This window comes from Diplotaxodon limnothrissa, linkage group LG11 (assembly GCF_057381915.1).
Source record: "Diplotaxodon limnothrissa isolate DT_005_m linkage group LG11, D_limnothrissa_male_GT1.1, whole genome shotgun sequence".
Taxonomy (NCBI): domain Eukaryota; kingdom Metazoa; phylum Chordata; class Actinopteri; order Cichliformes; family Cichlidae; genus Diplotaxodon; species Diplotaxodon limnothrissa.
The window spans coordinates 28,558,123-28,582,819 of NC_140606.1; the positions used below are offsets into that span (position 1 = coordinate 28,558,123).

At 41.4% G+C, this 24,697-nt stretch overlaps 1 protein-coding gene across 2 annotated transcripts; it reads left to right on the forward strand.

Annotated features, from left to right (window-relative positions):
- Positions 1–105: 105 nt before the first annotated feature.
- atp8b2 (ATPase phospholipid transporting 8B2) lies at positions 106–24,468 on the forward strand. 2 transcript variants are annotated; one of them, XM_085365642.1, is made up of 29 exons: positions 106–130; positions 7,367–7,425; positions 7,524–7,637; positions 8,839–8,937; positions 9,015–9,076; positions 9,209–9,281; positions 9,647–9,717; positions 9,831–9,910; positions 10,398–10,556; positions 10,635–10,723; positions 10,918–11,114; positions 12,768–12,888; positions 12,973–13,060; positions 13,152–13,186; positions 13,274–13,433; positions 13,547–13,735; positions 14,679–14,794; positions 15,060–15,224; positions 15,622–15,733; positions 16,272–16,377; positions 17,176–17,434; positions 17,591–17,774; positions 20,013–20,236; positions 20,323–20,406; positions 20,837–21,082; positions 22,232–22,370; positions 22,700–22,830; positions 23,626–24,228; positions 24,370–24,468. In XM_085365642.1, exons 1-29 carry the CDS (start codon positions 106–108, stop codon positions 24,466–24,468), a joined length of 4,089 nt encoding a protein of 1,362 aa, XP_085221768.1. The 2 variants fall into 2 exon arrangements, with proteins under 2 accessions (XP_085221768.1, XP_085221767.1); XM_085365641.1 differs by lacking the exon at positions 106–130 and adding an exon at positions 3,289–3,400.
- Positions 24,469–24,697: the final 229 nt, after the last annotated feature.

Consider the following 24,697-nt stretch of genomic DNA (forward strand, 5'->3'; position numbering starts at 1 on the left):
AGCTCTGTAGTCTCCCCTGTATCCTCCTCAGTCTCACCCACCTCCCTTCTTTCCCTTGGCAGACAGTCCCATGGGCCAGAGCAGAAGGACGCCAGCAGAGTGGAGATGTTCAGAAAGAGGCCTCCCCCAGGTCAGTACATTAATCACATCTGCAGTTAAACTAGTTTCATCCAGTGTGGCTTGACAATGAGAAATGCAGTTAACCAAATGACAACGTAGACATGGAAGGTGTGATGCATGCTGCTCGATAGCAAGAATGCATTCACATATTTATCTACAGGCAGAAACAATATGCTGGAAAACAAACATTCAATACATTTCAGACTATCATAATGTATTAAACAGCACTTATTACTGAAGCTCATCTGCAGATTCCCAGACAGACAATGTATTATGACACCAGTTCTCTGGAGGGGAGGGTGGGGGCTCTAAAACAACCAGATGGAAATGACTGAAAGATAGAAGTTTTTACAAACACTGGCCGAACACAGCTTTAGCCTTGAGTTCAATTCAGTTTTGTTTATATTTCACCAAATCACAATAACAGTTGACTCAAATGACTTTATATTGTAAGGTAAAGACCCTAAAATAATAGAGAGAAATCCCAACAGTCAGACAACCCCTTCTGAGTAAGTACTTGGAGAGAGTGGGAAGGAAAAACTCCCTTTAAACAGGAAGAAACCTGCAGCAGAACCAGGCTCAGATTGGGGGATCCATCTGCCACAACTTGTTTTACATCGTTTGACAGTATCATTGAATGCTTCTGTGGTTAATAAAACAAAGGAGGTTTCCAAATTATTACTAAATTAACTATATAAGTTATTTATAGCTTACTGATTGCTCTTAAACCCGGTGGGGCAGCACATTGGTTGCTTTGTGTGTGGACTTCGCATGTTATCGCTGTACCAGTACGGACTCTCTCCTGGTATTTATTGTCTTGTTGTCTAGTAATTTTATTTGTTCTATACGCTGCTGTGAGAAAGACTGCCATCGAAAAGACTTTCATTGTACAAGCTGCACAATGACAATAAAGAATCTATCTATATAGTAGTAATGTTCTAGTTTGGTTACTGTGGGGTTATAAATATGGCTGTAGGTGTGAATGGTTGTTAGCCCTGCAATAGACTGGCAACCTGTCCAGGATATACCTTGCCCTGCATCAGCTGGAATAGGCTCCCAGCCTCTCGACCCTGAACTGGATAGATGTTAAAAAAAACAAACACTTGGGAATAACATTCTTAAACCTGACTTTTGTGTGTGTGGCATTGATGTAGATGTATGGTAATGCCTGACTCAGGCTCCAAGCACCGAGAGGCATTTTAGCCATGAGAAGTCACTTTTCAGACCTCAAAAAAGTAATTGGGAAAAGGCCAAGTGTCTCAGGTATGTGCTAAGTCTGCACAGAACCAGAGTACTAGTTCAAGCTAGTGAACACTAACAAAGGATCTCCAAACAAGTCATATTGTCCCCTTTTCTCATTTCTCATTTCCTGCAATTTCATTTCCTCTCATCTTGGTCCTTCCCATCAGAAAGATGAACAGAGGAGGCAAGGGAGAGAGAGCACTTTAACAAAATGAGACATTCTGGAGCCGTAACCCAATGTGAAAAGATTTTTAATCAAACCCACACAAACTGTGAAGGCCTGAAAGTTTGATCACACAGTTAAATAACTGAATGGCGTATGGACTGAAAGGACTGTAGAGTTTGTTGCATATATTCCAGCTGTGTGACACCGCTTTTATAAAGCGCTCCTGCAAAGGATACATCTTTCCTGGCAAGCCTCCTCTCTCCTCAGTCCTCCAGATGCATTTTAGGAGCTGAGACGTCCTTCAGTGAGGTGCACTGACATGGATTTCAGGGCCAGAAGCAAGACGACAGAGGAAAGGGGAGACTAGGAGGGACAGATTATAGAAAGTGAGAAATGAGAAAAGTTCTCTGTTCTCACAGTCTGACGGTTTCGTAAAGCGTGTGTTTTGACTGCAGTTGATGCTCGTTTGGAGAAGAGGCACTGGTGTAAGCAGAAAATGCTAATTATTAGAATACAAGAAAAGAATAGAGATTAGGTACAGGTGAAACACGAGGTTTACGCACGGTAAAAACCTGACTAATGTTGAATGAATAAATTAATTAATGAATTGCCATCATTGATTAGGTGGTAAGTGGACTATGGTATTTATATACTGCCTTTCTATTCAATTTGAGCTCTCAAATCACTTTCTACTGCAGTCTCATTCCCCCAATCACACTCAGAGTCATACAGAAGTATTAGCCGTGCTTTTATCTATCTTTCCCTAAGCCTTCACACGATCTGTGTGCGCTCATCTCTGAAAAGAAAAAGTCAAATCAGAGCTCGTGATCTCTGAATACAGGACGCCTGCAGATGCTGATCAAAGTGAAGCGGTTTCATCAGTGATGCATTGCAGGTCATTAAAGAGACTGCCATAATGTCATTGTTGTACCTTGCCGTCATCAGTCCCCATCCATAATTCCTGCCCCGTCAAATCAGTTCTGATAGGTGTAAACTAACTCTTCATGTGCCAAAACAACCTGCTGTTTGTAGAGGAAGTTGCCTGTTCGCCCCCCGCAGTGCTTTGTTTTGGTTTCTTAGGCTCATGCTTCACATATAGATCAGGGAGAGCCTCAGCCTCAACACGAGGATCGCCGCTCAGCACGTGCCCGGGCACCTGTCTGGCCCTTCCCACTGCGGCACACCTTCTAACGTTAGGATCACGCAGGACACTGAACTCCTGCACCGGACATTTTGGCTCCAAACGACAATTGGACTCCACACACGAAAAAACGACTTTAGATCCAAAATGGCGACCAGTTTCGGCTGTAGGACCCGTGGTGATGCGGCTTCCATGGTAACGCCTCTCGCCTTTGAGATTGCGTAATGCCTACACATCATCAGTGTTTATGTTTCGAATGAGGCTGACATAAAGCACGATGTTCACAGAAAATACAGGTCCGAGCCCTGCGCTTTATTTTCCTAATTAGAAAAAAAGATGACATCACTGATCCCGCGGAAGGAGGAAGACGAATCAGCAAGGGGTGGACATCGCGTGCACGTGTGTATATTTTGGGGGAGGGGATGGAGCAATAAGCAGCAGAGGCTGGGACTGGGACTGAGTCTCTAATCTAACTTGACTGAGCTGGGGCCGGAGCTTCGTGCGCGCGTCCTTGCGGAGACGTGACGGTCAGATGTGGCTGTGACTTGTTACTGAAACAGCGCATAGCCAGCGATTTAAGGAAAAAAAATCATCACACTGTGACTTAAAGAAATTTAAGATGACAGTGCTCAAAGACATCCCGGAGAAATGGTTTCCAGTCGTTCTTTTCCCCCTGCAAGGAAAGAAAAAGAGAGGACTGGATGGAAGAAAATCGAAAAAGAGGCGGACAGGTACGAGTCTGTGCGGGGAAAATTAAGGCTGAAGTTGGGAAGAAGTCTTTACTATCTTCACCGCCAGGAGGCTGTTCATCGTGCAAACTATTTATTTATTTGTTTCCTAATAAATATCATCTCTCATCTTCATCCCATCTGAGTCCAAGTCTCATTCCTGCTGCTTCATCTCTCTCTCACTCTCTTTTGCATATCGTTAGCTTCATAGCATAAGTGCCTAAGTCATTGACTTAGTCAAATGACTTAGGCACTTATGCTATGAAGCTAACGATATGTGTCATATTACATCTCTGCATCACAGACCTAGTTGGTTTGTTTGGGGTTTTTTGCACTGTAGCACTTTGTGTCATCAATGACTGTTCAGGTTTTTACACATCAGCATTCTCCTAAGATTTAATAACAGAGAGATATCTGTTGTTCTTCTGATTTCACACTTCAGTCTGTATCTTTTGGAGTTGACCCCAACAGCCTTAAACTAGTTGCTTAATCTCAGCTGTTTTCCGGTGTTTCGTGCTGACAGTGAATCATGCCAAACACCAGAGTTTTGCTTGGATCCGGTCTAAATATGTGGCTGATGTTCGTGTCTCTGCTGCGTGAGTCCCTGATCAATCTTTCAGGCACCAGCCCTCCTCTGCACTGCTCCATCTGTATTCTTATTCCTTAGGTTAACTATCTCAAATCACCCTGGATGTGCACCTTCATTTGACCTCCACTCCATCATTCTCTGACTGTGTCACTAGCATTTTTTTCCAGCAAATTAGATCACCGTATGTGCTTGCTGGGCTGCACACGACTCCGCTATCCCCTTTTCACCTAATTAGATCAGCCACTGTGAGTGATGCTCACTTCTCTGCAGTCTGATCTGACCCTGACTTAGTTTTAGTCGTGGCAGGGACATTAGTGCTTCCCGTACTGCAATTCACATTGAATGACTGTGGTCGTTATTGTTCCGAATTCAATCTGCACTAAATCTGTTGTGCGAGTGTGTCGCTTGTGGAGACGTAAGGAGATTGTGTCCTCACATGTCTAGCCATGAGCAGAGACAGTGTTAAAGAGACAGGAAGGTAGATGAAACAAAATTAGTGCTTTTGTATTAGGTTACAGTTACTCTTTCTATATGACATTAGTTATTTTAGTTTAAATCAATATATATTAACTCGTTTGTGTCTCAGCCCTTTATGGAAACCTTATGCTGGGAGTAAGGCTGCCACTGAAAGTTTCTCCGTAATGGAGCTTTATAGATTCACGCAGGTTTACTGTATGGTATGCAGCTTGCGTCAGGGCTTCTAATGCCCTTGAAGTTGTCAGAGACATTAAACACTTACTGAGCAGTTTGTTAAAGATGCTCATGCATTTAGGCTGAGGTGTTCAGCTTGCACAGCAGTGGCTGGGACAGACACAGGCTGGTCCTGACTTCACATTGGTGCTTAGCTGGCACAAGGATCTTGGCTTTTCCCACCAGGCTTGGCACTGCACGTCAGACAGATCTCTCTGGTGGACATTTGTCTCAGAAAACAGCACGATGACCTTCGTCTTAAGAGGAGAAATGCCAGAGGGATTGGAAAAGTTTGTGGATTGTGCACAATCACATTCACAGCTTTTTGCATGCACCCAGAAATCTCACATCTGTCAGATAGAAACTCCAAGAAAGAGAAGTTGATGCCTAAAACAATTTTTCTTATGTAACTATTTAGATTTTTTTCTAATAAATCGTGCTGCTCAACAACAGCCACAATGACAGATAGGAATATTAAAAACAAAAGTAACTCACTTGCTTTTGGAAACAATGAAAAACAATTTGCCTCTTCCTGGGGGCTTTGTCACACTTACATGCTTTGGATCATACAAACTAATTTTAATAATGAACAAAGTTAACGACTACAGTTTTGTATTTACTTGCGTTAACATCACTGTGGAGGAATTTTGGTCCACTCTTCTTCGTAGAATTGTTTTAATTTAGTCGCACTGGATGGTTTTCCAGCATGTGCAATCTTTTACAAGTCACGCAAAAATATCTCAATCTGGTTTTGTGGCTTTGGCTCAGGAGGTAGTGCAGGTTGTCTATTAATCAAAAGGGCAGTGGTTCAATCCTGCACTTTTTGAGTGAGATACTGAACCCCCAAATTGTTGAATGTTAGATAGACAAATATATTAAAAAAGAAATCGGGAAGGGGCAAATACTTTTTCAGGGCACTGTGCAACAAATTTTGACCATGCTTTTGTTTTCTCGGCCTTCTTTTTCCGGTCCTGGCAGATAGTTACTCTTCACTGAGCGTGGTTCTGCTTGAGGTCTCTATGTGGTAACAGGGAGTTGCCAGCCTAACAAGCACTTTACCGGAAATTATTGCATTGTTGGGGTTATTTCTATAATGTTGTATGGTCTTTGCTTTACAGTGTAAAGCACCATGAGGTGACCGTAGTTGTGAACTGACCTCTTTTTAATAAACCGGAGCAAAATACATTTAAATATGCCAATATTTTATCAACATAACAAACAATGATGTAATCATTTCTGCTAGTGTCCCTCTCATTGTCAGTCTCACTCAACACCATCAGCAATAAGTGGACGTAACGTGTTTTTCTAAATTGACTAAAACCACCCTGACTGGTCTAAAGCCAACCAGAGCTAATCTGTCACATCAGATCTGTCTTATAATCTGACGGTAAAGTGCAGCTCTAATGGGATCACTTTAAGTGGCCTCTGTCTCTTTTGGTGAAGCTGAATACAGCAGGGACAAAGATGTAGGTTATGAGCAGTGCGAAAGCTTCACTGTGCTGCAGAAACACAGGAAACCACAGCGTCTTTGTTTATGTGCCGGCATTTGATTATAGCCTATCGGTTTCTGTTGTGTGATGTCCCTTCCTGTGGCACCTCACTGCCTTTCACAAATCTGTCAAAAGTATGCTAAGGACTGTGCTTTCGTGCACAAAACATGCGCTTGGTCTTGGATATTATTACTTTGGTGTGTGTGTGTGTGTGCAGCCCTGTTCAAAATGACCAGTCATTTCATTTTAAAAGCCACATCATTAATATTAGAAGAGAAGCGACTGGTGTTGGAGGAAGATGAGGAGGGGAACTCCCAAACTACTTTGCATCAGCATAACAGAAACCTAAAAACAGCAATAGGATAAAGTGCAAGGTCAGGAGGAGGGGTGCACAAGAGATTGAGCACAGGAAAAAGAAACGGTCTTAATTTTACTCTCTGAAACTTGGAGACTATACTATGATCTGCCTTTATCGGTGCCTAAACTTTTGCACGCACACTCATGTTTGGTTGCGTGTATCTGGCCACAACTGCACATCTGGTTAATAACAAAGAGTAGTAGCAGCTAACGAAACATCAGCGATGATTGGCCTGCTTATTGGTTTTGCATGCCTCCTGCCTGACACTCTGTATCTATTACACTCAACCAATGCACAGCACAGTCACTGATGTATGAATACATGCTTCAACACTGCCGGCTATTTTCTTCCATACTGACCTGTACAACTGCAATTGCACACAATATAATACAGTATTATATAATAACACTCATACATTCTGAATGTCCATTACCATTAGTAAGTAAGATAGCATCCATAAGTATCTTGTACTTTATATTCTAACCACAATCAAACCTTCTGTTCATACTACTTCATTCATCTTATTTGTTTTTCTATGCTTATTACTCTTTTCTTTTCTTTTAGTGTAGTTATTTATTTTACTGTGAGGGCAACTCACAAAGTAAAACAATCATTGCTCAGTGTAACCACTGTGTTTTGGGGTGTATATGACAATAAACGTCTGGATTTCACTGCTTGATTCCCTCTCTTTTGTTTCCAGGTTTTAGGAAGCTGTGAATAGTGCCGACATTTTTAAACTCTGCAGTTTGCCAAACATGCTAAAAATTCGTCCTTATGCAGACTTACTGCATGTGTTTGTTTTGATGCCTTAATGACTCATCTTGTGTGCTGTGTTTCCGCAGAGGAGGAGAGAAGGGTCAGAGCCAATGACAGAGAGTACAACGAAAAGTTTCAGTATGCCGTAAGAGAGTTTGCTGTTTTCTATTGTACATATTCAAAATATTTATACTCGTAAAGCAATTTAACTGAGAGGTATTTTCTTCTCTCCTAATCCTCCAGAGTAACTGCATCATGACATCCAAGTACAACATCATCACGTTTCTGCCCGTCAATCTGTTTGAGCAGTTCCAGGAAGTAGCCAACACCTACTTTCTTTTCCTGCTCATACTACAGGTGAGAAATCAAAGACAGACAGGAGGCATAAGGGGCACATGATTTTCTAGTTAACGCCCTTAAAGGACCGTGATCAGTAACTGTTAGTTAAAGTTTGGTGGTACAAAATTAGATGAATATTGGTACATTCAAATTCCAAATGGCTGATCTAATCTGTTGTAGAAATGGAAAATAAGCTATTAATAAAAGACTTTCAGGGAAGTAGTGAGCCTCACAGTTTCCTGCACTTGAGAATATGATGGAAAAAAAACATCAATGCGGAATATGAGATCAGTTATTTCATAACAAATCATTTCAAACACATTTCACTGGCAACAAATGCCTCTTGATTATGTCATAATGTCTAGTGGATGGAGTAACATGAAAATTCATACACACAGTTAGCTCATTGTGTGAATGAGGCAAACTATATGCTGTAAGGCCAGACCAGAGGCCCAAGGCCACTTCCCCCTGTTCTCTCCTCTAGCTTTCCTGTCACAATAAAGCCAGAAAAACACACGTGCCAGAGGCTGATCCTTGGAACTTTTTCTGCACACCAGCAGCAAAATTTCATTACGTGCAATACTTTGGTACTGTACTGTATGATTGTAGTGATGGCATGTTATCAATTATCAATATTTTAAATAATAGTAAATGAGTGTGCAATCAAATGATATGCAGGGAAACCTGCACATCATTAGCACGTGACTGTGGGGCAGTGAGGATGCTGATTTTAAGTCCAGGCTAACAGAGCTGCTGTTAATTCTTTTATGTTTTTGCATTTTTAGAAGCCACTGTAAGTTCTCCTGTTCATTAGGCTAGAGATATTGAGTTAGTTGCAATCTTAAACCTTGCTATATAAAATGAAATCATACCCCCTCAGCTCCTTTAAACTCATTTCAAAGCCCCAAAATGTTATATTATGTTATAGTTCAACTAAAAGCAAGGTTTGGTTCCTAACACTCTGGTAAAGTTAGGGGTCTATTATTGAACAAATGCTTATTTTAAAACTACCCAAACAAACCAGTGTACTGTAGCTTTGTTGTTTTTGCCTCCTTGGTACTGTCTCACCACGATTTTGTACCATCAGGTACACTCACCATCATAACAAGCTGTCTTTGATGTGGCTGGGGTTAGACGTAGCTATCTCTTTATCTTACACTGCCTTTGTGTTCCATTTTAAAAGTAATTTGCATAATAAGCTTTGTCTCCCTGTGTTTAGTTGATACCTCAGATCTCCTCCCTCTCCTGGTTCACCACCATCGTGCCTTTAGCTCTGGTGCTGAGCATCACTGCAGTAAAGGATGCCACGGATGACTACGTGAGTATGTTTTCATGCACCACAGGCACAGATACGAGTCTGTATTTCTACTACACGTTACCTTTTGTCATCTCCAGTTTCGTCACAAGAGCGACAACCAAGTGAACAATCGTCAGTCTCAGGTCCTCATCCGTGGCTCGTGAGTCATTACATCTGACAACTTACCTGTTCAGATTTTACCCATCTCTTGATTTAAGAGGTTTCTTAAAATAGAGCAGCATCCGTTACTTTTTTTTTTTTTTTACTGTTTCTCTTCGTTTTGCTCTTCCAGGCTTCAAAATGAAAAGTGGATGAATGTTCGAGTGGGTGATATTATTAAACTGGAAAACAACCAGTTTGTGGCAGTAAGTGTGCACCCAGCACAGAAACAAAAGAAAACATAGTGATCAGTAGTCCAAAAAGGCCCATTTATCCACCATTACACCAGCTTAGTGTTCAGCACCAGCATCTTCTCGTGTTTTTAGACCTCTGTTTGATCATAATAGCTTTCAGTAGACCACAAGCTCTGATGCTAAATGGATTGTAATGCATTATGTGCCTCATTAGAAGTGCTACATTTAATCACTAACATGCTTTCAGTTGCAATTATTCTGCCTTTTCTTTTAGCTGTAATAGATGCAAACAGTCGTTGCTGTGTCATCAGCGCTTTTCTAGTTCAGTCCATGTTGACCGTGCTGATGCTAATCTCAGCTGTTGTATCCATTTTCAGGCTGACCTGCTCCTGTTGTCTAGCACTGAACCTCATGGTCTCTGTTACATCGAGACAGCCGAGCTAGACGGGTCAGAAAACACGCTGCACCTCAACATCTGTTCGCGTGACCAAAAAAAACCTAAAATCTGCAGAAGGAACGCAACACTACATCTAAACTGCTGTGTGTGGTTTTATCTTGCAGAGAGACCAATATGAAGGTGCGTCAGTCTGTGTCAGTGACATCTGAACTTGGAGACCCGAACAACTTGGCTTCATTTGACGGTGAGTTAGGAGGAGAAACTTGTTTTGTCTTTTTGCATTGCAGAATAAGGATTAACGGTCTTCAGCATGCACCAGGAAGCTTGAATCAAATGTTTTCTCAATCATGCTAATGCACATTTCACACTAAAATTCACACATACACACAAACAGAGACACACACTTTCTGTACGGCTCCACCACCAGTGAATGGCAGCCTATCACACAGCCACCGCATCACTGTGTCAGCACATCACACCCACACACTCCTCACCTGCTCGGGAAAATGCATTACTGCAGCAAATCTGCTCACGTTTTGCCTCACATCAGCTTACAAAAGGTGTGTGATCCTCCCTCTGTGCACGTGTTCAGGTGCACGACAACAGCGTGATGTCATCCGGGTGATTAATTCAATTCTAAAAACATAGCAGTGACTGGATTCAGATGACTATGAATGAGCATCTAATTTACATTTGTGTGTTTGCTTGTCCACACTCTTCTTTGTTTGAAGGAGAGGTGGTGTGTGAGCCTCCCAACAACAAGCTGGATCGTTTTTCCGGGACTCTGTACTGGAGAGAGAAGAAATACAGCCTGACCAATCAGAACATGCTCCTCCGAGGATGCGTGCTCCGCAACACAGAGGCTTGCTATGGCCTGGTCATCTTTGCAGGTAGGTGTGTGCATGTTTGCACAGAAAAATAATGCATTTGCTGTATGTTGCAAGTCTTACCCTGTTTCTGTTTGCCAGGCCCAGACACCAAGCTAATGCAGAACAGCGGTCGCACCAAGTTTAAGCGTACGAGTATCGATCGATTGATGAACACACTGGTCCTCTGGGTAGGACATCCCACACTTCTCATTTTCATAGCTCATAACTATTTCAGGACATGATCTCACTGGCTTGAATTTAGTTTCATATATCTACACTACTGATGTATTCTGTTCTAACTTAGGCTTAAATGACTATAGATCTAACTGTAAAATTCATTTATTTAATCTCTACTTTTTTGCCTGTGTCCATTTTCTGTCAGATATTTGGCTTCCTGGTGTGCATGGGTATGATCCTGGCTGTGGGTAATGCAGGGTGGGAGAAAGAGGTGGGGTCCTTGTTCCAGAGCTACCTGGCTTGGGACACTCCTGTGAATAACTTCCTGTTCTCGGCCTTCCTCTCCTTTTGGTCCTACGTCATCATTCTTAATACCGTCGTGCCTATCTCTCTATATGTCAGGTAGGAAGAAAGCAATAGTTCTATAAGAATATATAAATGATGCTTACAGACAAAAACCCTGTGTTTGCCCCTCCCACATATAAACTGGTGTTTATAAAGAAAGAATGTATGGACCTCATGGATAGAATACTGTGCAAAAGTCTTAAGCCAACCCTCATTTCCTCATATTTTGCTTACTTCAGGCTTACTTCATACTTTTTTTAATTGTCTTGAGCAAAAGTGCTCCAGACTTTCTGAAAATCATTTATAGTGTTTCTTTGGACATTAGCTTCTTTTTCACTCATTTTCAGTCCAGTCCGTGTACCTGACAATGTTCGTAGGACTGCTTGTTTTTGTGTGTTTGTTAATCATTAAAACATAAAAATGAAGACTAACTCAAAACCTAACACCTCAACAACTAAAACGAACTATCTACAACAGATAAATAGCATCTGAAAGTCATTATGGAATTGGAAAAGACAAAGCAAAGACCTGAGGCAGTTCTCTGTTCTCTGAAGCTTCATCAGAAATGGCCTCAATAGTAGTGCAGCTGTTAAGAAGCCATTTTTAAGAACTGGCAACAAGTCTGATGGAGTGATGAATCCAAATATGAAATTTTCACATTTGTGTTTAGTGACCGTTGAAATCAAGATGTTCACAGGAGGTAAAGAGAGAGATACAACAGCGTCTACAGCCATCTGTAAAACATAGTCGAGGCTCTGTCTTGATCCCAAACACACTGCCAAAGCAGTTAAAGCATACCTGGATTTAAACACACACACACACACACATATAAACATTTATAAGCTTTACTTCTTCCTTATATCTTGCAATCTGTGTGTCAATAGATTGCTGTACTTCAAAATATCAAGAAATGATGGGTTGCACAACAATTTGCATAATACTGGACTTGTGACCATGCGTGTTCCCAACTTTACATAGAAAGTCAACCACAATACTCGGAAGTAGAGATAAAGATTAGTTAGACAGCGATTAATATAAAGCGGCAGTTGGAGATAGTGTTTGCCATTTGCAAACATCATTGAAAATTTATCGTGTACTTGGTTTTATCAGTCCTCTTATCACAGTCATTCATTGGTAATATTAGTGCTGTAAAAAGCTGGTGCCTAGTGGTACAATGGCCCCAATTATTTTTCATTTACAAGAGTTTTTCTTCTGTTTGTGTCTCCAGAAGTGAGGCAAACAAAACCCACATTTCTTTTTTCTTGTTCTCTTCATTCCTCTGGTCAAGCCAGTTGTGGTCTTTTGTTTTCCAGACAGCTTCAGGTGCAAATAGGAGTGCAAGTATTGAAAGTATTGGTGTCTATATCCAGTCAGAGAAGTGGAAATGAGAGTTGTGCACATGCTTAAATTTCATAATGACTGAGATTTAGAAAAGAGGAACATGCACACAGCTGTATAAACGTAATTTTCAAAAATCGCTACATGCTTTTCTGTATTTACATGCACACAATCTTACTGTGTGTGCAAAGAGATCTGGTCCTTGGTAATCAGTAAGTCAGTGAACTGCACTGACTGCATGCCAAATGTATTTGGCCAGAAAATCTTTGTATTGTTCTGTGCTTACTTGTTCTGTTACTTACTTAGTTACATTTATTTTAAACTGTGAACGGCTCGGAGTTTGTAACCTCTCCCTTTCCTCACCTGCTTCAGTGTGGAGGTGATCAGGCTCGGTCACAGCTACTTCATTAACTGGGACCAACAGATGTTCTGCTCACAATGTAACACAGCAGCTGAGGCCAGGACCACCACTCTGAACGAGGAACTGGGACAAGTAAGTGTCCAGACTCACTCTACTCTGCAAATCCATCCATCGTGCTTTGCTTTGAGTAGTTATATACTCCTAAAATGATCCTAGGTTGAATACATCTTCAGTGACAAGACTGGAACGCTCACTCAGAACATCATGACGTTCAATAAGTGCTCCATCAATGGACAGAGTTACGGTAAGGACACACACAATACATGTGCATGTAGCAGAGACCGTATGTACGTGTATATCAGAGCTCATACATGTGGTGCCGATGTGTTTGTCAGGTGATCTAACAGACCCACTGGAAACTCAGCCAAAGGTGCGTATGAGTATTTTTTGATCAATCATAGATCACATGCATGTCTGTTATCACCTGTGATTTTATTTATCACTCATTTGTCTTCAGAGGCTGGACTTCAGTCCCTTCAACCCGCTGGCGGACCCAGACTTCTGCTTCTATGATGACAAGCTGCTGGAATCAGTGAAAGTGGGAGACTCGTGCACTCATGAGTTTTTCCGCTTGCTCTCCCTCTGTCACACCGTTATGAGTGAGGAGAAAAGTGAGGGTGAGCTTAAAAAAAGAGAGAAACTGCAAAACAGCAAATAATGACATCAAAACTCAACATCTGCTCATTCGTTATCGTATAATATTTAACGACTGTTTTACCTGCCTGCACAGGAGAGCTGGTTTATAAGGCTCAGTCTCCAGACGAGGGCGCTTTAGTGACGGCGGCTCGAAACTTTGGCTTTGTGTTTCGCTCCCGAACACCTGGGACGATAACCACCACAGAAATGGGACGCACCGTCACCTACTCGCTGCTCGCCATACTGGACTTCAACAACATACGCAAGCGAATGTCTGTTATAGGTATGCAGCAATCCGTGCTTTTTCTTCTGATTTAACTACAAAAAACCTGTGTATGGTGGCCCCGAGAGGTCAAATGCACAGCAACATAATAAAACACCAGTAAATAGAAAAATTCTACAAAAGCACACAATGGAAAAGGAAACAAATATGCAAAAACAACACTTATACATCATTGGCTTCTTTCAAGCGTGTCTCAGTGCAATCCTCCACATATTTTGGTTTCTGTCACTTACGTCACATTATTGTCTTGTTCTGTGAGATTTGGGTTTTTTAACTTTCATTGTGCATTGTGCGCTTTTGCAGCATTTTTCTATTTGTGTTTTCGTAAGTTGCAGTGCATTTGACCTTTCAGGACCACGTGTATCTGTGCAATGTCACAAGACAATCACTTAACAGCTTGCCATAGCAGAAACTGGTATGGCTGTACAGTGCTGTTGTACAGGATGGCATTGTGGTGCAATCTTTATCTTTGTTGCCACATTGTTGCATAAAAGTTCTGGGTTTTAACCTTTGTTTTCGGGGTTTTTTTTGGTCTTTCTGTGTGAAGTGGGTTACTCTGGCTTCCTCCCACAGTCCAAAGACGTGCATGTTAGGTTAACTGGTGATTCTGGACTGCCCGTGAACGTGTATGATTGTCCTTCTCTCTGTGGCAGCCCTGCAATAACCTGGTGACCTGTGTAGGGTGTATCTCACCTCTAGACCCCTTACAGCTGAAATATGCTATGAATGGATGGATGGATGAATATGCTGTAAATTTGACCTCTGGTCATAAATTACTTTTACCTCTGCTGCCAGGCTCTGAGGACACACACATACACCCATAATTATAAAGACTACCGGTGGCCTTTGTTGAAGAGTTCTTCCGTTATTGTAAAGGTGATGGAAAAATTGTCTGAATTGCTGAGATTTATTTTTTCTTCATTTCTCTCTTTTTTATTTTCAGTACGTAACCCAGAGGGCAGGATTCGGCTCTACTGTAAAGGAGCTGACACTGTTCTGTTGGAAAGACTCCACCCTTGTAACCAGGAAGTAATGAGTATTACTTCAGACCACCTCAATGTAAGTCAGCTCTTGGACGGATGGCTTGAGCTGCACTGCCATCTAGAGTCTCCACACTTTAAAACAACTTTTAACAGCACTTCATTTTTATTTACCTTCTCCTAATGAGACAGTCAACCTCATCATGGCATGACACATTTCTTAGATTAAGTATAAGTTAAAAATCATCAAACAACACTACTTAATGCTTAGTCATGTGATTCTTAATGTCCCTGCTGTATATTTTTGTTTTTCTACATGTTTATGTGTATATTTTTGGTGCTAGGAGTATGCAGCAGATGGGTTACGGACCCTGGCTCTGGCCTACAGGGACCTGTCAGAGGATGAATGGGAGGCCTGGTCAGAGAGCCACCGCTTTGCTGATAAGGCCACAGACTGCAGGGAGGATAGACTGGCAGCAGCTTATGAGGAAGTAGAACAAAATATGATGGTCAGTGAGTTTATTTTCAGATAATGTATGAATCTGTATCAAGATAATGTGTCTTATTTATTGCAAGTGTGTGTGTGTGTGTGTGTGTGTGTGTGTGTGTGTGTGTGTGTGTGTGTGTGTGTGTGTGTGTAGGCCCGTTTGCCCTTCATGTAAAAAGTTCAAATAAAGTAAAAATGTTGCAATGAGCAAGGGGAACTTGTTGGGATCACTGAAACTTAAGCAGTTCGAGGGAAATTCCTTTCTTTTACTTTCTATATTTGGAGCACACGTATGCTTTTGAGTTTGGGTTTTCTACTCATAGTGTTAACACAACAATTGCATTTAAGCCCGTCTTAAATTTCCTTAAATATGCAATTTATTTGTTTGTGTTTCTCTCTCTCTCGGCCTGTGTTTCTAGCTTCTGGGTGCCACTGCTATAGAGGACAAGCTGCAGGAAGGCGTTCCAGAGACCATTGCTGTCCTCTCTCTGGCTAACATTAAAATCTGGGTTCTTACTGGAGATAAACAGGGTGAGATGCACACAGTTTTGCACCAGCTTTCAGAACTTAGTGTGCATGTTTAAAACATTTAAACCGTTTAGACAAGGGTTTAAAACGCAAAAGAATCTGCAAAATTTAAACTAATTATAGAGCAGCATCCTTGTGATGAGGAGGTTGTTGAAACTGAAAACTTTAAGCATCAGTGCATCTATTTGCACCTTGACTATGTGGGTGTATTGTCATTCATGTAAACATACAGTACTGCTACACCCCTCTTGCTTTTGTAGTCTGAACCTATTTACTGGGCTAGCACTGGAAAAATTAATTTCTGGAAATTTATCATGTATTCTGTCATCACCAAAGGACCGTAGGCTGTAGGAATGAGTGCAGTGAATGAAAAATAAAGGGACATGTTGACTGACGTGCCTGCAGCAGCTATTATAGTTTAAGGCCAGAGGCATGCCTGCAAAGGGAGAAGTAGCCGAAACGACGAGCAGTACATTAGCAAATAGCTTTTAACTGAAACAGCACTTGTATTTGTTAGATCCTCTCCCATTCCTTCACACAGAAACGGCTGTAAACATAGGCTACTCCTGCAAGATGCTGACAGATGATATGACCGAGGTTTTCATCATCAGTGGCCACACCGTCCAGAGCGTACGGCAAGAACTCAGGTCAGTCTGGTTATGTGCACACTGTACTAGACTGTACACTGTGGGATCGAGAATAAATGCCAAACTCCAGATGACGGGCGGGCAGAAACTAAGAAATGTATGCATGATTGAAGTCGGTAGGTGTGGTAGCAAAATGTTCCAACTACTCTGTGAGAATCACTCGACAGTGACCAGAGCTTCTTGACTCATTTCTAGTCAAATCATCCAGCTCACCCTGTGAGGACTGATTCATGACCCTGACATTTTAGATAAAAGCAAAAAGGAATAATTGAAAGAGATTTTTCCCAGACTTCAGTGATCATCATGACATGAACTGATAGCAAAGGGTTAGAGTTCCAGTCATCACTGATTATGGCTGAGAACTCACAAGGTTAAATATGAGCAGCATTGCAACATACCCCTTAACTATGAAGTCAGTTTAGAAAGTGAGCAAATCCAGTGTAATGGTGCAAAAGAATAAAATTATCTTTCAAAGACAGAAGAACTCTAAACTGGTATTTTTGATGTTCTTTGTGCAATGTTCAAATTCACTTGGAAAGTGCAATTATTCAAGTTATAAAGAGCCTATATTGGAATATCAGGCTCAGGATAAAACCTGCCATTATCACTAATCTTCTTCACATCCATGTTACTTTTCCAACTATCCCCTATGTACTTGCTTTTGTGAGTCTATATTCCTTATCCCACACTCAGATCTCTTTTTTTTTTTTGCTGTGCATGATCATGTTGTCATGTAATTATGTCTCTGTGATGCAGATAGACACTGTTGATGTGGGCTTTGTTTGTCTTCCTCTCTAGAAGAGCGAGGGAAAGGATGATTGAGCTGTCACGTACCAGAGATGGAGTTAAAGAGGAGGGAATGCAGGGATGGAGGGAGCCATGTTTCAATGGAAATGGATTCAAAGAAGGACAAGAAGGAGGTGATACGGCAGGTGGAAGTGGAGGAGGAGTGGGGAAGCAGCTGCATGGCTCTCCCCTTCCTCCTCCTCTGCCTCTCTCTAACTTAATGGACAACATCTCAGGAGAGTTTGCCCTCGTAATCAACGGTCACAGTCTGGTATGAATAACACTCCTGCATGATATCTGTCACGGAAATTTAAGCTTAGTTACATAAAAACAATTCTTTCTCATTAAGTACTTTTCTTCAAAGCAGCAACTTGGACTCCTTTTACCGCCTGAACGTCTAAAACCTCTCTCCGTTGTCTTGTGGTAGGCCCACGCTCTCGAAGCAGACATGGAGGCAGAGTTTGTGTCGACAGCGTGCGCGTGCAAAGCGGTCATCTGCTGCAGAGTCACGCCACTGCAAAAAGCTCAGGTGGTGGAGCTCATCAAGAAGCGCAAGAAGGCCGTCACGCTGGCTATAGGAGACGGTGCTAATGACATCAGCATGATCAAAAGTGAGTTGTGCAAAAGTGTAACTGAAATATTGTTTTCAGAAAAGAAGAGAGAAGTTGGGTTTAGCCATTTGGGTGGCTTGTCTACTTTTAAGCAATGGAAATCCTAAGCAGAAGTGCGGCTGTAGAAGTTGTTTATCTGCACGCTGTTCCTAGTAGTGATGTAGGTCATGTGGAAATCTGTGTTGCAGGAGTCCTCCTGAGGTAAAGGTTTGGTTGTCAGTGTTCTTTTAGGCCTTATTTACAAATTATTTGTTCACTGCTTATAGATGGATGTGACGCCGACAAACAAAACAAATCGACAGAAGTCACATTTAATTTTAGTGTCACTCCTAAAATCCCAAAACACCAAATATGTCCTGTTAAGCTTTGAAAAGATGTTTAGAAGAAAACGTATTTGTGTTTAATAGAAAGGAGGCTTGTGTTTGAACTGTTCACTGTACAAATAATTGTACTAAGACTGAACTATACTGTCAATCATTGCTTCATAATATTTATTTCTAAGCTTAAAGGCAAACTAAAAGAGAAAACTATTAATACCTCAGTGCTCTGTTTCTCTGCATGTCTTGTAATCAGTGTGTTGTAAGTGCATCAGCCTGTGTGTGTTTGTCTGTGGATGTACATCATGTCTACATATCTGCATGCAAGTGTAAAACAGAAATGCAATCAGTGCAGCAGTGAGGAGAAGGATTGGTTCACTTCCTGTAATTTCTGATTTAAAAATCTCGAAACAATCAAATGTTTTTCCCCCTTCTGTGCTCTTTTTGTCCAGCTATTGAAAATGGAACACATACTCAAGTTAAACTGAGAATTATGGTTTTGCTGATGGTAATGCTGGTTTCCCAATCAGTTACCAGCAGTTAGTGGGAAGTTTGTGGGAAGTTTGTGGGAACCTTGGGTTCCCAAGTTGTGAAAACATTTTCTGGCTACCGCTTTCTTCCTCCACATAATGTTATGTGGCATTAGTCTTCTCGACAGGAAAGTAATGAGCATGCTAACGTTGCTAAGTTATTCAACATGGCATTAACTATAGCTCATAACCGAGAGGAAAGGTTCTCCGTTAGAAAATGATAAAGTTTTATTAGCTAGAGTTAGCTTTTGCCACAGTTTTCACTTATTAGATTGTGTAAAATACAGACAGCAGGGCCTAAAGGTAACCTGTTGTGTCCATATGTCCCTGTACTCTATTTCTTTACTCTTGGACTCTGCAAGTAGCTTTATATTATTCACAGTTTATAATAATCCTATTTATTTATTATTATGCTCTGGTCCTTTATGCAACAGTTGTTTTATTTCAGTCTTTCTTCTGACTGTCTGCCCTTGATAAACAGAAGGTTTGAACAGTAGGCGTGTGAGGTGTCAAAGATGAGTGCACCATTTTGGTTTTCCCCTCTCATTGATATCATACACATCTGAGAAAAAAACAGTGTGAAACTTTTACCATTGTCTACACTGGGGCAAATAAGTGTTTGCCCCATTCTGGTTTCTTAGTTCTTTGCATATTTGTCACACTCATCATGTTTCAGAGGATCAAAGAAATTTCAATATGAGACTGCAGGCCTCATTTGCTTCAGTTAAGATCAGAGTTTGTGATTCAGCAATAAGAAAGAGATTCAACAAAAATGGCATCAATGGGTGAATTCAAAAGTTAAAAAACCACTAGTGACCAAAAAGAACACAAAGGCTTGTTTCACAAACATCAATTATCAAAAACATCTTGATGTTTGTGAAAATGTTCTGTGGACTGGTGAGACAAAAGTTGAACTTTTTTAAAGGTTTGAGTGCCTTTGGCATAAAACGAACACAGCTTTTCATAAAAAGGACATCATACCAATAATCATACATGGTGGTTGTACTGTGATCTGGGGTTGATTTGCTGCTTCAGGACGACTTGCTATAATTCATGGAAGCATAAATTCTGCTCTCTACTGAAGAAGAACCTCCAGCCATCAGTTCGTGCCCTGAAGCTCAGGCTCACTTGGGTTATGCACCAGGACAATTAACACACAGCAAGTCCACCTCTGAGTGGCTCAAAAAACACACAAAAAAATGAAAGATTTAGAGTTGTCTAGTAAAAGTAAAATTTCTTTGATCGTCTGAAACGTGTAAGTGTGACAAATATGTATAAAAACTAAGACATCAGGAAGGGGTCAAATCCTTTTTCCCAGCACTGTCTGTATAGAAAACTGGGGGGGAAAAATCTCTTGAATTTGTCTTTTCATTTCATCTGCACGCTTCCAGGTGCTCATATTGGAGTTGGTATCTCAGGTCAGGAGGGCATCCAGGCTGTGCTAGCCAGTGACTACTCCTTTTCCCAGTTCCGCTTTCTACAGCGCCTCCTGCTGGTCCACGGCCGCTGGTCATACCTGCGTATGTGCCGTTTCCTCTGCTACTTCTTCTACAAGAACTTTGCCTTCACCATGGTGCACTTCTGGTTTGGCTTCTTCTGTGGTTTCTCTGCCCAGGTCAGAGAGTAGAGGTTATGATTAAAGCATACTGTAAAGGGTTACAGTCATGATTATAACTCTGTTTGTGTGTGTTTTTTTTGTAGACCGTATACGATCAGTACTTCATCACACTCTTCAACATTGTCTACACCTCCCTCCCTGTGCTGGCCATGGGGATATTTGACCAGGTCTTTCACATTTATTCCTTTGTATTGAGCTCTCATAAGATTTTATTTTACATTTCGTTTTTTATAAAACTCCATGAAGTTTCATGAATCAGAAAATAATTTTCTTTTGCATTTGAAATCTGTCTCGTGAATTTTAAAAAAATGCATATAAGACACGTTTTTGGCCAGAGTCTGTTGGACCGTGGCTAAAAATACTGCACACATTGTGGGAGAAAACCAGAACAGACACAAAAAGGTCCCAGACAATCAAGTTCAACACCACATCCTTTTAACTGAGGTGACAGTACTCAGGATTAGCATGAAATATGGAACTGTTTTCACATGCTGATGTTAGCATTTTGCTCAGAACACCAAGCCACAAGTTTTGGCTGTAGTTTCTATATAATGTTATTTTAGTAAATGCAGCATCTCACTTCCTCTATGAATGCAGGATGTTCCTGATCACAGAAGTTTGGAATATCCAAAGTTGTATGAGCCCGGGCAGCTCAACCTCCTCTTCAACAAGAGAGAGTTCTTCATCTGCATTGCCCAGGGCATCTACACATCAGTGGTGCTGTTTTTTGTTCCATATGCTGTCCTGTCCAATGCCACTCAGAGCAACGGAGTACCCCTCGCTGACTACCAGACCTTTGCAGTCACCACAGCGACAGCCCTGGTTATTGTGGTCAGTGTACAGGTGAGGAACTGTAGAGTGCTTTAAGCAGGCGACTGCCTCACAGAGTGCTGTGCAAAAGTGTTGAGCCACCCCTCATTTCTTTATATTTTACTTCAAAGGAGCCAGACGTTCTGTCATTTCTGGTCTTGCAAGGTTTTTCTTTAAATTACATTCCCAGTTTCTTCTCATCTAGTCTTTGTACTTAATCACTTTCAGAGAAGGTTTTTATTTTTCATTTGTATTGAAAATAACATCGTGAAGAAATAGAGATGCATCTGGCGCTGCAGTTTAGCCATCTACTGTTCATCAAAGGTGGTCTCAGTGGATGAGAAACTCTCTCTTCCTTAAGAAGAAGTGTGCCAAATTACACATGAACTGAACTAAAATAATCAGTGGCATCAGGCTTTATGGAAGGATGAATCCAAATGTGAAATTTTTGTTTGAAATCATCATCAATACGTACGGAGAACAGTGAGTCATCTATAAAACACGGTGGAGACTCTGTCATGGTTTATAGCAGCATTTCAGCCAGTGGTGTTGGAGAACTTGTCAAAATTGGTGAAACACAGAAAAGTCCCATCAGATTTTGACCCGCCATGCAGTATCATCGGGAAAGCATCTGATTGGCAACAGCTTCATTTTTCAGCATGACAGTGATCCCAAAGACACTGGGAATGCAGTAAAGGTGCACCTAAAAAGACTGGCCTCCCCAGAGCTCAGATCTCAACATTACTGAAGGATTGTGGGATCATGTCGACAGAGAACAGAACAAAAGGAAGCCAAGATCCAAAGTAGAGCTTTGAGGCTCTACTTAAAGAATCCTGGAGAAATATTCCTGAAGACTACTTAAAGAAATTACAAGAAAGCTTGTCTAAGAGAGCTCAGGCTGAGATGAAGATTAAAGATGGTCATACACAATATTAATTTTCAAACTCATTAGAATTGTGTATTAATGCTTATATCCTGTATTTCCATGTATATTTGCACAGATTTCAATAAACCGCTGCACCTGTTTCCCATTTTACTAGCAAAATATAAAGAAATGCAGGGAAGTGGCAAGCTCAGCGTTGTATAACAATTAATTGTTCAGGAGTGGCATATTAACTGTGAGCATCTGCTGTTTTCTGGGGGTTTATTCTTTTTGTTTTGTTTGCATGTCTGTGTTTGTAGATTGTTCTCGATACCGGCTTCTGGACAGTGTTCAACCATGTGTTTGTGTGGGGCTCTCTGGGCTCCTATTTCATCATCATGTTTGCTCTGCACAGTCAGACCCTCTTCAGGATCTTTCCTAATCAGTTCCACTTTGTAGGTTCGTCCCTGCTCCCATTTCTCAGCCACATGTGTACCAGCAAATCAAATACTGCAATTCTTCTTAGCCGATATCATTCTGCCAACACCGATTTGTTTTCATCCATAATTTACATACTTTTTTGTAATGAAAATCTATTTTGTGAGTCTAAAAACTAAACACAAGTAAGTTTCAGTACTGAGAATAGATTGATTTTGTATAATCTGATATCACTTCATTGCACCAAATGCATTACTGTTGGAGATAATAATAATAATCATGTGTACACAGTGAAAAGCAAGACATGTCTAAAACACATTTGTCTGTTCTCTGTCTGTTTGTAAGTGCAGGTAGTGCCCAGAGCACATTATTGCAGCCAGTCGTGTGGTTAACGATTGCACTGGCAACAGCAATATGCATAGTTCCAGTTTTGGCGTTCCGCTTCCTCAAGCTGGACCTCAAACCTCAGCTCTCAGACACGGTGAGAAAACACACAAAAACACAGCGTTTCTAACACTGATGTCTCCATCTTCTTCCTTGCAACATGCTTTACAGTCTTTCTAGAACGTCAGTTTGAACTCTGTGCAATGATTAACTGCATGTGTAAAAACATTTTATCTTTGTGTGTCTTTGTGTGGGGTGGTCGGGACTAATTGCTAACCGTCACAGTGCACTTTAATACCCTGCAAATATTGACCTAATCAGTTTCCCCTAATGTCATGACTTGCTTTCAGTAAATTCATCCAACATAAGTGTGTGGCTTTATCAGACGTTATGTCTTGAGCTTAGCCGTGCATCCAACCGAAGCCGATGTCAAGATGTTGTGAAGAAGTTCCTGCTTTGATTTGCATGTAGTTTCTCAACAGTCACTATTACAGATTTTTTTTATGATGAGGTTAATTTTGAGTTAAGTGCAAAATGTTCTGGGTTTCGATGACCTAAAACATGAGTTTAAAAGCAGCAGAAATAGTTTGATGAACTGCTGGATAGATGCAAAGACTACAAAGACTAAAAATAAGGCAGGATGCATAAAAGTTTGAAAAAATGTGATGGTTTAGAAGTCCTAAAACTGAAAGTTTCACTGAAACTTTCAGTTTTTATTTTGTTGTCAAATGGCGTAAATATTAGTTTGAGTTTTTGTTTTGTTTTGGGGGAATTTTTTTTGTTTTGGTTTTTATTTTTATTTTTGGATGATCTTATTTGTGCGGCTATGGTGAACTAGCCGTGTTCCTATAAGCTGAAACGATGTCCCATTTCCTGTCTCATCGTTCTCCAGGTTCGTTACACTCAGCTGGTGCGGCAGAAGAGACGAAAGCCGCCAGGTCGTAACACTGGAAGCGCTTGGCGTGGTACCGGCAGTGTGTCAGAGGGCCGTCTGGGCGCCCGTGGTGGTTCAAGGAGATCCGGCTATGCCTTCGCCCATCAGGAAGGCTTTGGAGAGCTAATCACATCAGGGAAAAATATGAGGCTCTCGTCTCTGGCCCTGGCATCCTTTGCCTCCAGACATAGCTCCAGCTGGATTGACACGCTCCGCAGGAAGAAGCATACTCACACTCCCCCCAGCACCTCAGGGGAGTGCAGCCCAGCACCCAGTTTCATCTCTGTGTCGGTTCCACCACTTTCAAACTCTTCGTCTATTCTGGGCGGCTCTCAAGAAACACCGATCGAAGAGGAAACGGTTGCGGCACCAGCTCAGAACACACAGATGATCCCTGCTTCAGTCACACAAACCTTACCAGCTTTGGCACCAGATGCAGAAGCTCCTGCGTCTCAAGTTTCAGCTCAGGCCACCAGTTCTGGCGTTTTAACCCCCACAGCAGCAAAGTCCCAGGGGGGAGACTCACCTGGAGGCTGGACCCTTTCTCTGGGGACCGTGCAGGTCATTTGAGGTTTTATGATGTAGCAGTAACACAACAGTTATATAACAAATGCAACAATACACACTAGCACTTTTATATCTGTGTGATGCAACTCTTCTAACACCAAGCTAAAACATAACCTTTCTTTCTTTGTCCAACAGGAAGCTCTGTTTGGTTGGAAGGTTATTGCATCTCGTGCCAGTTCATCCAACAGTCCGGGCCCAACCTCTATTGCCAAGGAAAACAACCAGATTAAGTGAAACGTAAACATCTGATGGATGAATTCTATATTTACTGCGTGTACCAGACACACAAACTGTACACACTGTGTGCTTTTCTGGAGAGAACACAAAGACTGTTATTTAAATAAAAAAAACTTTACCCGCACAGTGTCTCAAAATGCATCAGTTACATCCGGATCTCTGCAGGAAGCGACATATCGTCTTATGACATGAACTTTCTCAGCCATAAATTAAGATTTACTGGTGA